At 34.5% G+C, this 15990-nt stretch overlaps 1 protein-coding gene across 1 annotated transcript in view; it reads right to left on the reverse strand.

Moving 5' to 3' along the window:
• LOC150099138 (tyrosine-protein phosphatase non-receptor type 13-like) overlaps positions 1 to 15990 on the reverse strand; it is a 470034-nt gene that overhangs the window by 389446 nt on the left and 64598 nt on the right. Inside the window, exons 8-9 of the mRNA XM_090403679.1 lie at positions 8357 to 8662; positions 692 to 812 (exon numbers count right to left, since the gene is read on the reverse strand). Coding sequence (XP_090259805.1) covers positions 692 to 812; positions 8357 to 8662 — 427 coding nt within the window. The remainder of the gene's footprint in view (positions 1 to 691; positions 813 to 8356; positions 8663 to 15990) is intronic.

Raw genomic sequence — 15990 nt, forward strand, 5'->3', positions numbered from 1 at the left:
AGATCTTTTGATTACTTGTATATGGAAATATGACGTCCACATTACTTCAACCTTGACCTTGATATCGCTTCTGGATCTAGCGCCCACTGATGAGACCTCTATAAAAGTCGAAAATGGTCTGGGTGGCCCTTCCCATAATGCATAACATTCTAGATGTCCATAAGGATATGTTCATTGCATTATGGGATACTACGGCAATTGATGAGAAGTCATTAGCCTCTATATATAAGTAGTCCAGTCATGAAGTTACTTCACATGCAAACTTTGCTTACACTTGGATAAAGGATAGAACCAACAATTATCACTTCTTGGCATCTTTAAATTTTTTTTTATGCTTATTTCTTTACATTTTGCCTTCAATCTGCATTTCAGAATTTCGTTCTGCAACTACAAAGGGCTAGAAATACAAGGTTTTGGAACCCATGTTTACTGGTCCCTTTTTGTTAGTATTGAGAAAGAATATACCTTAAATGTTTACTACAACAGGAGTGTTGGAGATTTTATTTCATTTATTATTATTATTTTTTTTTTTTTGAGAAAAAGATTCCATTTTAAAGAAATATTATACTAATTAATAAGGATTAAAGAAACAAGTGCAAATTCAGAAAATTTTGGGGTGAATCAAAATAATAAATGTAACTGATATCATATAATTTATAATTACTTCTGAAATCCAGAAAGCAGTACTTACTGACTATTCATTTGATATGCAGATTTTGCATGACTTTTCTTTTTACTACTTATAATTGGCGAGACTGGTTTTCGTGGATGGAGTAATATAAGAAGGTCAGTCAGTTCTTTATGAGTAAGGCCTACATTAAACAACAATAAATTCAATGTGATTTTTAATTTTTAACATGCTTTCTGCATAATTTTAGAATGATATTAATTCAAAGCTAAATGAAATAAAAGAAAAAGCAACTAGAAATTGCTATCATATGATCCAACTGTAAAATTATATAACAAATTGACACAACTTTCTATAGTATAATCACATAGCATATTTTTCATATCATGTTTACTTTCATACATACCAACATTCTCTAACTATCTCCACTAGCACTTCCCAATTTCTGTCTAGTTATCCAGGAATTCATCTTCCTTTGTATGAATGCCACTGGCTAACTGTCTTTCCAATGATCACTTTTCATCAGTGCAATATGTCCTGCCCATTTCCATTTTAATATCCCTTCATTTATATCCAATATTTCTGTTTCTTTCCTGATATTTTTGTTCATTATTTTGTACTGTAGTATGATATTTATAATGGCTTTCTCCATTTTATGCTTATTTTGTCTAGTATTTGTTTAGTTATAGGCTACATCTCTATCTGTATATCATAAATAGGATGAATATTGGTTGAAAAGTTTAGCTCCATTTTCATGTTTTATTTTACTACATAGGATATTTTTCAGTTTGCTAAAAGCCACACAGTCCAGCCAAATTCTTTTTATTTCTTCACAAATGCTCTTTTTTCCCCCTAGTTAAAAAAGTTCTTCCAAGATATGCATATTCTTGTACTTGCTCTCTTGTTATTTGTTCTTCTACATCTGTCATAATTATTTTTTTTATAGTTTATATATAATCCTCTTATTTAATTTGTTCATATCTTCTAGCTCTATTTTGTTGTCTGTTATTACAAAATATAATCAATGTCAAATGATTTAGTTCTTATCACTGATATTAATCCCTTTGTCAGAGCCTCCGTAGCTCAGTCAGCATAGACAAAGTCCTTTTGTCGGAAAGACCTGGGTTCGATTCCTGTCTATGACATGAGGTACCTTTATCTGTTCTCTTTCAACTAAAGGTGAGTTAGCCAGTCATATACAGAGGTAGAGGGTTTTTCCCCCTCCTGGATATTTTGTCCCTCAAAACAGGCAAACCAGCCCATGAACGTACGAATCTACAGTCAAAAAAACATAGAAGTCCTTCATTGGAGGGCACAATCTCAAACAGTCCTAAGGGGCAGATGAAGAAAATTGGGGGACCTCCACACGACAACAGCAATCCCTTTGTCACTTTAATCTGGTCCACTTAGGACAGTGTTTCCTGAACTTTCAGTACTCACATACCCTTTTTAAAATTTTAGTTCCACCACATACTCCATCTTAGGCAATGGCAATTTGGGAGGAGTTATATTAATACACGGGGGTTGTATTAATATTATTAATACAACCCCCCATGTATTAATAATATTAATACATGGGAGTTGTGGCACCTACGACACACAACCCCCCGTGTTCCGGACTGGTAGGCCAATTCTCTTTGAATTCTGATGACTCGAAGGGGGGACATACCCCCCTTCGAGTATGAATAAGAAGGTTTGTAAAACATCTTTTCCAGGTGGAACAATGAAACAAATAAGGTTTTGCATGAAAAGAGGCATCAGAATTAGTAGTAGCAGTTGTGGACACAAATAACTTGAATAGCAATTTGAAGAAAATTGTTGGGGAAGGTATAGGGTAATAGTGTTGTTGGGAAAGTGATTAGTGCATTGCCCAGATATGATAGTAATGAATTAAGAAAAGGAGAGTAGAGATAATGAATGACAAGATGACTGAGTTATATGAGGTGATTTTGAAGGGAAGATGGCATGGTTTAGGTTGAGGATCACATTTGAATGAGTTCAGTATTTAGTTTGGAGTTTAAAAGCTGGATGATTTGGAGATGAAGTTAGTGTGGCAAAGGATTCAGGAGAGAGAGAGAGAATCAAGTTGTGGAAAGATAAGAAGATAGATAGATAGATGGATACAAGGCTAAAGATATAATTATGGCAGGACAGAGTGATGAAATTAACAAGCTGTAGATAAGAGGAATACAAGATGAATGGAAATCATAGTCAGAATTATGGAAATAGGAGGGTCAAAAAGAACAGAGCAGTCTACCACAGCAGCTAGTAGTAAGAAGTGATGATATTATTGGGATGGCCTCAATCACAGTGGGACTGCTTATATACTAATGTAAGGAGTATCTATATCTATAAGGATTATACTGATTGCATCAGTATGCCAAAGATAACTGGTGTTAGAGAAACTTGGTTGTCTGAGAATGACAACTGGAAGGTGAAAAGAGGAGGGAGCATACTTTTAGTGATATAGAAGAATTGGGCTCACTAAGAGTGAAAGCTGAAAATGGTAATACACATGAATATTTTGAATCTGTTTGGTGTGAAGTTGAATAGAACAGTATATCTAATAGGATGTTGTTATAGGCTAGGGCATGTAGAGAATACTGACTGTGTAATGTTTAGGCAAACTGGTTGGACATATAAAAAAGAAGGTAATCCTAATGGGATATTTAATTGCAGGAATATAGAATGGAAGGAGGAAACAGTGTATGGGAATGAATAGAGTGAATCTGTTGAATTTCTGAGGGATAAATATCTTAGGCAAGATGCTATGGTAATAACTCAAGGTTTCAGAGTTCCAGATTTGGTGATATTCTCACAGGATGTAGTTGTTAAAGAGGGATCAACACTTCTGCTGGCTGGTGAGAGTGATTATGAAATACTGGTTTGGGTGGTGGTCAAATAAGAAAAGATTACTGTCAAAAAGGGATATATGTGGAATTATATGATGGGTGATTATGAGAAGCACCAGAATCAATTAGCATCAATATCTTAGGATGATGAACTAAGAAGAGAATTCGATGATATATATCATCATCAAATTCCTCGTGTGTACCCTCAGGGGGTGTAAAGGATATTATGATAGTACTACATCATGAAGAAGTAACATCATTACCAACCTCCAATCACCAATGTACCTCTAAATTTATCTGTTATCTGTCGAGACTCCAACATTATCATGTATATTTCTTTCTTCTAAGGCACTTTTTACTGTATCAACCCACCTATATCTTGGGCTTCCTCTTTATCCTGTCAACCTGACAAACAACACTTATTTTGCTCATCTTTCCTCTCCCATTCTGTTTAAGTGACCATACCACCAGAGATTAGTTCTGCTAACATATTCCTGAATGCCTAACAACAGCAAGTTCTTTCAAAATATCCTTATTTTTAATATGATACTACCATTGATGCCATCTGTTCACTCTACTAATCTTTCTCAGGACTTCTCATACCTGTTTTCTCCAGTCTTTGATAAAATGTTTTATTTCTATCCTAGCACTCTGATCCGTAAGTTACAATTGGTAGTGAACACTGTCTTGTACAGAGCTAATTTAGTGTTTGATGTACAAGTGTTGTACAAGGGAGCACCCAAAAACAAACTGGAATCTGAACTTGGCAAGGGTGCATTTTCTAACTATAGATGATGCCGCTAGGCATCGTGAGTGTGCAGTTTTCCAGTTCAACTTTCAAGTTGAACAGCTCCAGGACCAGCAGTGGAAAAAATAGTTGGGACAAGTACGCTGACTCACATGGAGAGTACTTTGAAGGAGACTAAAATATGGCATTATAAACTTTAAAAAATCTTTTTAAAAAAATAATTCTGGTTATTTTTGGGTACCCCTCCTCATTTATAATTATATAATTATTACATAAAGTATATAAATATATAAAGTATATATACACACTCATGTTCATTGAAACCACATCAATCCAAACCAAATCATCATGTTGTTACAGCAGGTGATGTAACAACATGGTTACATCACCTGCTGTAACCATGTTGTTTTGGTAATTGAATTTGAATGCCTTTTTGAAATGGGATAAGAACAGAATAATTGTCATAAAAAATGAAGAAATATAACATTTTTATTTTTAATTAATATTTGGCTCTTTTTAGTACAAGATGTGACATAATTAGGAAATGACAACAAACTTGACAAATTTGCAAATATTTCAAAATGGAGTGGACAGTGATTTCTGGAAAAACGAAATACCAGTATCAAAATTTAGTTCAACTACACAGTTTTACTAAAATTCAAAGTTAAAAATTAACTTTTTGCTGTTTAGCACTTTGTGGCTTCCTCTTGCCTTTATTAAAGCTTGGCATCAGCAGGGCATTGACAAAATCAATTTCCTGATGGATGCAACAGTCAATTCATGGTTCCATACTTATAATGCTTCTTGGAGCTCCTGAAGTGATTTCGGCTTCTTCTTGTGTATTTTATTTAATTTGGTATCAAAAATTCTCAATGGGGTTCAGATCTAGGCTGTTTCCTGGCCCTGGTAGTTCCTGAATTGAGTGTTCATTGAGCCACTTATTAACCTACAACAAAAATTACAGCTCTTTATTTTTTTTAAGTATTAAGCTAAATTTGCATGGTACATTTTAGGGCTATAATAGCATTACTTTATAATAGGCAGTTACTTTATGCCCTATGACAAGGGACAGACTCATCCTGAAAGATACAGTTCTTCATTAGGGTAAAATGGTCTCTGATAGTAGGCAGCAATTCTTCTTCTCAAATTTTCTGGTACACTTGTGCATTCAATGAATCTTTTGTGAAATGTAAGCGACCAACACCACAATATGACATGCAGCAGCATATGACATTATGATATTTCAACCCTAACTGTCTGGGTTGAAAGTCAATCCAGACAGTTAGGGTTGAATTTTTCCCCTGATCGTCTTAAAAATGTCTGTCTGCCATCGGCATCCTGAAGGTTAAATTTTCTTATCAGAAAAAATTACTTTTTTTCCACTGACTAGGAGTCCATTTGACAGGCTCTTTGCATCAATTAACTGAGCCAATCACATTTTTTTTGGTTAACAAGAGCTTCTTTTTAGGGAACCTGGTATCAGTTCCTGTTGAATGAATCTTCTCCTGACAGTTACAGAGCTTGCCACAACTCCTATTTGTTCTTCTCAGTCTCATTTCAGTTCTCCAGATGAGGACAGCAATTTTGAAGCAGAGCTGATCTTGATCTTGGCATGGTGTAGACAGTAGATTTCTTCCTGTCATCTTCTTCCTTTCAGCAAATCTGGTTTCCTTCACTTTTGGCAGCAGCTGTAAAACAGTAGATTGACTGTGTTATGGCTGCTATAAATTTGTAAAATTAATTAATTTGTATTAATTTATAAAATTGATGATGATATATATCATCGAATTCTCTTCTTAGTTCATCATCCTAAGATATTGATGCTAATTGATTCTGGCACTTCTCATAATCACCCATCATATAATTCCACATATATCCCTTTGAATAGTCTTATCTATTCAAAGTTTGAATTACACTTTTTCTGTGAGATGTTAACTACACATAACTAGCCATAGCAATCTCAGCATGAAAATGCAAAAACTAGCACTTGCTGTTTTTGCATTTTGCTGTCTATTTATAGTATAAAAAATTCTGACGCAATTGCAGCAACTATTACATTATACAAAAAAAAAAAAAAAAAAAAAAATGGGAATGATAGCTGATGCAATACAATGAAATATCTAATGATAAACTAATGAAAATTATCATTTAACTTCTAAAAACTATATTTATATAAGATGATGCAGCAAAATTTATGCAAGCATACTTGAGATTAAGCTATAAAATAGTAACAGAGAAGAAACTTGTAGAAGAGCTAGGTTCAGGCTGAATTGGGGAGGGAGGGGGCTGTCGGGATCAGATCTACACTTTAAGACACAGAGTTAAGAAATCATAGAAATATAACAAGGATCACTAATTTTTGTAGATCCTCAAATCTGAGTAAGCACAGGATAAGGTGCAAAAAGAAAAATTGTTCAAAACACTACAGTAAATGGGACATTATACAGAGCAATACATGGTTCATATATAGGCATTATTAATCAGCAGTTAGAATTGAATGAGATACAGATGATGTAAAATCAAGTGAAAGATAAAAGTGTACCCTATCTCCACTGTTATTGTTATTTATCATCATAGGATCACATTATGAAAGAAAGTAGCATTAAATCACCCAGTATTAGACCACAACAGCTTTATTACAGGCCTAGTGGCTTAAAAAGTTCCATTTTGGTCTCTATGACAGGGTTTCCAGACTATGCAATAAATATATCAAAATACAAAAAAACACAGAAAAAAAAATCCTTACTTACCCATGGCATCAATGTACAATAGGTTTTAAAAAAAAACCTTTCATGGTTGAGAGTCATAAAAAAATAAATAAATAAAGCCAGTACAAGTGTGCAGGATTTCTTAAATAAATGGAAGAACAAATTGAAGAATTCCTTAACCAAATTGAGATAGAACTATAAAATCTCACTTGATAAATAATTTATCATGTTCATCGTTACAAGTTTTTCTTTAGGAAATTACTCATAAAAAATGTCATTGTTTGCATTATTACTATAAATCCTTTTGTATGTAATAACTTAATTGTGAAACTTTGTTAAACTAATGTGACACATGAAATATGACATCATATTTCATGTGTCATCATATACAGATGTCGATATGTCATCAGACATCAATATGTCATCATCATATACAGATGTCGACCTATGACCATATATGGAAGTTTCATGAGGCATGCATGTGAGGTCTGGGCCATTATAAGCTACAGCATCGGTAAGGACTTCGTCTTAGGTTTCTAAGTCTTCTCTTACCATTTCATGACACTTAAAGCCTATAAGAAATAAGATTAAGATGAAGGAAGAACAAATATTACAGAACAAATGCATAGGATTAAAATCAGCAACAGAAAGACCTAAACTATGAAGACAGGCAGGATCATGAAAAACTTCAACTGCATCCTGAATGCAGAACTTATAGAACAAGTAAAACATTTTCGCTATTTACTTTAATATCTTTAGTGAAGTGCAATCTTTATGGAGATAGATAACAGAATAAACAAAGTAGGTACTTGTGGACTCAATTGAATAAAGTTATAATGGAATAATAACAAAATTAGTCAAAATACTAAATTAGCAATACCAGACAATGTTTGAACCAATTTTAACTTATGGATCTCAAACCTGGGTTAAAAGTAAATGTTGATCAAAGACTAGGGAGCACAGATATGACAGTTCTTTAAACTCTGGGGAGAGAACAGGCGTCATCAATGGAAGAATCATTAAAAATAAGGATAACAGGAAGTATATGACCAATAATTTAATAATTAAATAAATTTAGTTAATTTTTATCTTCAGATGTTTTCTCTTCTAAGCATCAACATGTCAGCAGATGAATCTAACTGAATAGATCAATCATTGCTCATTTGCCATTCTCTGGCAAGTATGATAGCCACATGCACCACTGTTATGGTGAAAGGAATCGTGCAGTATGTAATTTGGATACTGAAGATGGACTGTAGTGGCTCTGACTGTTAAGAATAAGAGGCCAAGTCTATTTATAATTGGGAATATAAAATATAAATATATTTTCTGCATGTATATACATACAAATGTCAGAATTATCTATAAAAGATAAAGAAAACATTAAACTAAAATTTGCAGGAAATGTGACTGTACTTGCCATTAGTTGGACCTATGTTAATACTAATTTGTAGCAATTCCAAAATCTTCCTACGTTCTTGCAATTCATTACTAATTTGATTACACCAGTCTTTGAGAGTATCATTTCCATTTTTCTCTTGAAAAGTGTGTTTTTTTTCTTTTATTATCTTTGAAATTGCTGTCTTCCATCTCTCCTTGGGACTAAGAATATTAACACTGGCCAGACAATTATTCAATGGCTGCTGGTTAAAATTTAGCTTATAGTTATCTGTTATCTTCTCTTTAAGAATTTCGTTCGACAAGAAAGATTCGTCATCTCCTGAAGCTATAAAAGTATATTTTAAATGATTAAGCTACAAATATATTTTAAATTAATTATGTGATATACAGTATGCTCAAAATATTTCAACAACTAGAAAAATGTAATTTTTTTTTTTAAATTTATTAAAAATCACTTTTAATGGAAATACAAATATTAAAAAAAATTAATGTCTCACAAAAGTTATTAATTGCATTGTCTAAAACTCAATCACATCATTTAATAATAATTTAAAAAAAAACATGCTTGCTCTATAAAAGAGATATTCATTAGCACAAGATCAGCTAAAAAATTGGACTGCCATCATTCAAACCATCATGTTTATCAAGAAAAAATTTGGGACAGGGGATGTGAAGAGAAAATCTGGAAGCAAAAGGAAGAGGCTACTGACACAGAGAGGAGGAGCATTATTGTATCACTACAAAATCAAACTCAAATGAAAAATACCAGTGGGAGAGGAATCACAGCAAGTAGTGCTACTATTGGAAGCTGGTTAAAAAACAGTAATCTGAAAGTATATCATTCTATCATGCATGTTGCATGTTCAAAATGGGGAAAATGAACATAATAAATGGAATTGATTACAATTCCACTTATCATTAGTACATATATGTGACATAAACCTGGTGAGGTTTTTTCCTCCAAGGATGGTCAAATTTTCTATATCTTATGATAATTTAATGCCCCATTTTGAATAAAAGGAGTTGGATAATGGTTTCTTCCAAGGAACAGTCAGGATGAATGGCTATTAGCATCCAAAACAGAAAGTTATCACCATGCATAATGAAACAGTCTACTGCATTTGAAAATATGTTATTTGAGGATGATTCTAGACCATTTCATTGAGCTAAGAAAAAAGGTAAGCATTGTTTTATACTCACGCATCTAATGATTACTTACTAAAAGTATGAATTGTTTTCATTCACATTTTCACTAACATTTTGTCCTCTCCATTCCTCCTCTATTTTTTTTTTTTTTTTTTACATGATCTGTTACCATGGCCTGGTAACAGACTTAGATCTTATCCTATCAATGAGTAGAACAATAGGAATGAAAGCACAAAAGAGAGAAATGCAGGAAACAATAATACAAGTGCAGTATCATACTCAGTATGAACATTGTATACAGCCTGATTTCTAGCATGATACAGAGATGTATTACAAAAGGTTCAATGAAGAAATAATGGTCATCCAAACTTTGGTCAAACTTTGGTATTCCAATGCAAGCAATCACTAAAAGTGTAATGTGTCATTTGGATAAATGTCACATTGCTTTAATTTTTGATTTTGTTAACATGACACAAGTGTATGATGATATCATGTTATCAAAAAAAAAGTTCACAAAATTTTTAGAGTAAAATTGAAACTTTTGCAAAAAAAAAAAAAAAAATAATAATTTTATTTGGGAAAATAAAGACCTTCACTACCAATAATTCCCCCCCCCCAGTAAAATAGAAATTTATAAATACTATTCTTATAAAACTCCCAATTAGGAGAGAAATGATTAACTCTATTAATCAATCTCAGTTCTGAAATAGACTAGCAATAAGAAATGACAATAATTAATGGTGAAATGTATTGGGAATAAGCAAGGTGGGATAGAATTTCCCAACCAAGGTTTGCGGGCTATGTGCCAGGTCACTTATGCCATGAGAAGCTCTGCAATGTTTTGAAGGAATATGAAGTCTCTGAAGTTAACCAATGCATTAGTTTTTTGCTCTTGTTTTTGAGAAGTACATTATAAATGGATTACAATTAAGCCAAGTAAATGTCCTACTATCATTTGGTCAGAAAAGAGAAGCTCGTAATGAACAATACCAAGTGACACGTCACTAGATAAATTTTTTTCCTTTTTCTGCTGTACAATGACTATTATTTTCTCCAAATGCTGTTCATATTTTTGGCAGTTGCATATATATTATTTATGTTCCATTTATCCAACACTGTAATAAAAGTAACTGGAGCACTGAATGTGGTTCAGTAAAATAGCATAAAGTACATAAATGCAAATTCTGCTTTAAGTGCTGACATAGAAATGTATGGTAATTCTATGGTGAGAAAATTGGGGAATATTTTATGTGGATTACTTCATAAGAACATCACAATATTCTTCGGAATGCTGTAACGTCATTAAAGTTTTCTTCAAAGGAAACAAAGAAATTTTGTAGTGCTTATTCTATATCTTCGTAATCACTCTAGTAATACTGATAGATCTATAGTTAGACACATCAATCTTTGCACCACACTTTGGCAATGGAATTATCATACATTCTTTTCATTCCTGTGGAATCCTTCCTGAGCTAAGACAAATTATATTATACAAACATCTCACGGGCCTGGTTAGTTTAGTTGAACAATCCTTTAGCATACATGCTGATATCCCACCTGCCCCTATTGCTGAATAGATGCAGATATACAGATATAGAATCCACCAATATATGCTGCTGAATATCTCATCATACCAAGGTGCACAACTTTACATTTACTAACACTGAATTGACAGTCATTATCATTTGTCAACACTTCCAGCCTATTCAAATCACCCTGTAAATGCTGTATATCAGTAACATCTCTGAGTGCCCTTCCTATCTTTGCATCATGAGCAAACAACTGAAGATCTCCTGTAAGATCCTGCCCAATATCATTAATTTATAGATTAAATAACAATGGTCCAAGGACTGATCCCTTAGACACACTACTGGTCAACTTAATTTGTGGCAGATTCACATTCCTCATATACCACTTTCTGACACTTGTCCAGCCACCCACTTATCCATGCCAACAGTTTATATTCCAATCACATATTGGCTAGCATATGCAACAGCCTTTCATGTGGTATCCTATCAAATGCCTTAGCAAAGCAACAGTATCCCAGCGCATTCATTCTCTTTATCCAACTCAGCTATAACATTATTATAAAAGAGTAAATACTCAAACATGACCTCCCTTTAGTAAACCCATGCTGTTCTTTGCAAACTATAGCCAGTTTGTTCACACATTTCTGTGTGCAAGTTCTCACTAACTTCCCTAAAATCTTCATCACTCCAAAGATGCTGATAGGGCAATAGTGAGGCACATCAATCTTTGCATTCCACTGTGCAATGGATTATCATACATTTTTCCATTCCTACAGGATCTTTCATGAGTTAAAACTCAAATTATACAAACACATCAAGGGCCTAGCCAGTTCAGCTGAATATTCCTTATCCAATTCTTATGCAGGTTAGGCAACATCTCTTGAGCCTCCTTCTCAAGCACCTCAATATATTGGCCTGCACAGCCATTTTCCTTCCATACTCCAACTTAGCTTTCCGTATAATACTCATTAAGTTTTCTGACCTGCACTTTATATATTTCATAACTTCTCTCATTCTCACGATATTCCTTCCACAACACCTTCTTCTTATTAATTTCTTGCTTAATAAGACTGCACATCCATTTCACTCCCATTATTTGTTCTTCAAACTCTGGAGACTCATTCAGATACCACACCATTTAAGCATCCTTCCCATTCAGTAACTGATACCATGGAACCAAAGATAGTACATTAAAGATAGTACCATAAATTACGGCACAAAGAGGGAAATCACAGTAACTTAAAAACTACATGATGAATTTTTAAGCAATTTAGTTTTATTTTTTTATTTATGTGGGGTTCCCCCTGTTTCTCGCCCACCCCTTAGGACTGGTTGAGCCCTCCTAATGAGGGATTAAGTATGTATTTTTTTACTGTAGGAGCAGTGTCACGGGGCTGGTTTGCCTGTTCTGGGGACGAAAACCAGAGTTCCTGGGGGGGGGACCCCTCTATCTCTGTATGAGACCGGCTAACTCACCTTTACTCGAAAGAGACCAGATAAAGGTTCCTCATGTCATAGATGGGGAATCAAGCCCAGATTTTTCCGACCAAAGGGCTTCGTCTATACTGACTGAGCTATAGAGGCGCTAGGCAATTCAGTGAAAAACAGTATGATATCAGATGTGAAAGAAACACCCATAAAAATTGCAAATAAACAGTTTAATTCACTAACAAGGTCAAAAGAATGTCAAAGTGCCTTAATATGGAATGTTGACACCCCTTGCATCATACACAATGATGTTTCATACTGTTTATAATGGTGTCCAGGACTTCTGTAATAACAACCATTGCTCCTGCAAAGCTCTCCTAAGTCCCTCAAGGTTATAAGGAGAGGGACTGAGAGCAGCAGCACATCTACCTAGAGCAGTAATGGCAAACCTATGACACGCATGTCAGCACTGACACACTTGAAAGTTTCAGGTGACACACCTTGGATGTTGAAAAATATTAGCATTCTGATGAAAAAACTGCAATAAATCGTGTAAGATCACTTTCACTTAAGGCGAAGGTAGGTTTGTTCATTGAAAGAACTTTCTACCAGTACTCAGTAACAGACAAGTCATTAAATGTAATGCAAGTTTGTAATTTCAGTTTATTAAATTAATTGTATAATATGAATTCATAGATTTTATATCAATGTCCTATTAAATAAATTGCCTAATATGTATAAGTCACCATCTATGATTATAGTTACATTTATAATGCATATATGCAAGTGGCACATCAACGTCAATATTTAAAAAAAAAAAGTTTGACACACCTGGGTAAAAAGGTTCGCCATCACTGACCTAGAGCATCCCAGATATCTCAATAAGATGAAGGCCGGGAGACTTGGCCAGTCAGATCTTTGACCCTTTGTCTGCCCAATGAGATGCCTTCCCAAACCGCCACACCAACTCTACCATAAGTGTCTCTGGTTCTCCTCATATCAGAGCACACCTGGTATCACTTTGTAGGACAAATTGGGACTCATCTATAAACAATACCAACCCCCATTAGTCTAGGGTTCCAGTTGATGTGGAGCCTGGCCCATTTCAAATGTTCTCTCCTGTGACAGCAGGATAGGGATATGCAGATTGCAGTTGCCTAGCATATAGACTACTTTCCCAAAGCATTCTGCACACAGTGGAAAGAAATAAAGTTCCTGTAGCCAATGCATGGTCAGATGATAGCTGATTTGGGTAGCACTCCAGTTTTGGTGAGCAGATAATCAGAGATATCGGCCACCCACTGCAATTATAGCCTGTGGTCTTTCTTCACTGTATCTTTGGGATGCTATTTGTGACTACTGGAATTAGTTCCAGTCTATGAACCATGGAATAACTCACATGCAATCATCTGGCTACTTCTTCCCGATTTTGCCCAGCCTCTAGACTTATAATGGCTTGCTATCATCAGTTAAATGATGTCTTGTAGCCAGATCCAAGAATTTTGCTATCACAACTATGGTCAACCTGTTCTTGCAGACCATGTATTAGATATCGCTCACAGGACCTTCTAGAAAAAACCAACATACTTCACAGTAAATTTTAAAAAAGAAAGACTGTTTGTTTGTTTTTTCCTGAATCTGCAGCAGCACTGAGAAATCAACCAAATCTAAATAAACAGATGCAAGAAACTTCCAAATTTGGGAAACATTAATCTCAGATATCCCAATTTATAACCTAAGACACCTATTAACACCCTAAGAGAGCATCCCACCTAGATAGGACTTAAACGTCAGATCCATGTGTTTCATTTATTACTGTGTTGCCTTTGTGTGTTACAAGTGTGCTTTTGTACTCCCTGAGAATGTGTCGGTAATTGAGATGAAATATTGGAAGAATTAAAAAAGAAAGACTGTTTAGATAGTTCATAATCATTTTTTAGTGCTGTTAACACATTAAACCAACAGCATTGGCAAATTAATGAAAGCATATTTGCTGAGGTTGAGAGAGTGCTTCGTAACAGATGCTGATTCTAAAAATAATCTTTAAGACATACATCAATTTCTATGTAATACTAATATATTTTTCCATTTAATCCTATGTGCAGGAGTATCCAAGGCATGGTCTGCCAGTCTTGACTTGCCACACAGATGAGGAATGTAATTTTTGCATTCTTCAAGTCAGATGTTAACTGAGCTACCAGTCTGTCCAAAGTAGGCTAAACTGCAGGCACAAGGAATTTATATACTCCAGGATATGCAAAATAATGAAGCTGATCTTTAAGAGAATGGATAAAGGTGACTAGCTGAATGAGTGAAGATCATAATTGCAGAGAACTTTATCTTTCCATATGTAACCCTATCTACAAACTGGTCAAACATTTATCCAAATCACTTTCTCTCCTTATAGGAAGCACTCCTTTTATTAAAAATTCTCTACACTTTAAAACATTAATAAAAAAGGTATCCTTCACAGATTTCTGACTCATGGTCAGCCTTGACATCACTTCACTGTTCACTAATGTACCTATGGCAGAGACCCTTAACCTCATTCAGGCACATTTCCCCTCTAACATAACTGAATTATTCAAATTCATTATTTATTTTGGTTCCTTTTGGTTATTTCTTATGGAAAGGAAAAACAAACAACTGGATGGGCCTGCTATAGGTTTCCCTGCTTTTTTGACCCTCACTCTCCAAGTCACTAAACAACTTCTACATGAAAAGCAAGCACTCAACACAACTATACTTAGATCAATCGTCTGCCTGTGTTATGCTGATGATGTGTTTTCTATTCAACTTCATGACCCAGACACACTGGATACATTTTTAGCACACCTCAAAAGCCAGCATCCTAAAATAAACTTCATAATAGAAAAAGAAGGCAACATCTTTCTAATGGCTCAGTATCCTTTTCCATTTAGAGAAAACTAAAACACACAGAAAGGTATTTATAAGCAATCACACTACCACCATCCATCCCAACAGTATGGCATCCTCAAAACACTTAACTCACCGAGCCAGTTGTTCAGATGACGTAGCCCATGAAACTGAGTAAGGGACTTCACAGTAAAACTATACCCACTCATATATTAAAGGTACATCAGAAAAGGTAACTAAGGTTCGCTACAAATATGCTCTCCATGTTACTTTTGAACTAATCATTCAGCTAGATACAGTCATCCACTCCTAAAGATAAACTTCATTTTCTTGTACATCATAGAGTGTATAAAGTTCTTTGTACTTGCAGTTTTGGCTTGCAGCCTACTTTGGACAGAATGGTAGATCAGTTAACACACACCTCAAAGAATGCAAAAATTACATCTGTGATAATCTGTATGGTAAATCAAGACTGGCAGACCATGCTTTGGATACTCTTTCACATAGGATTAAATGGATGAATACACTGGTATTACATAAAAGTCACTGTAGGTCTTAGAAAATATTTTTAGAATCAGCATCTGCTATGAAACACTTTAATTGGACAACGATCAGGGAGACAGTCATTCTGGGACCAGAATGACCAACTTCTCCAAATTCACTTTATGGTTAT

This window comes from Typopeltis vanoorti, chromosome 14 (genome assembly GCF_054136105.1).
Source record: "Typopeltis vanoorti isolate ZY-2024b chromosome 14, IOZ_Tvanoo_1.0, whole genome shotgun sequence".
Classification (NCBI taxonomy): Eukaryota; Metazoa; Arthropoda; class Arachnida; order Uropygi; family Thelyphonidae; genus Typopeltis; species Typopeltis vanoorti.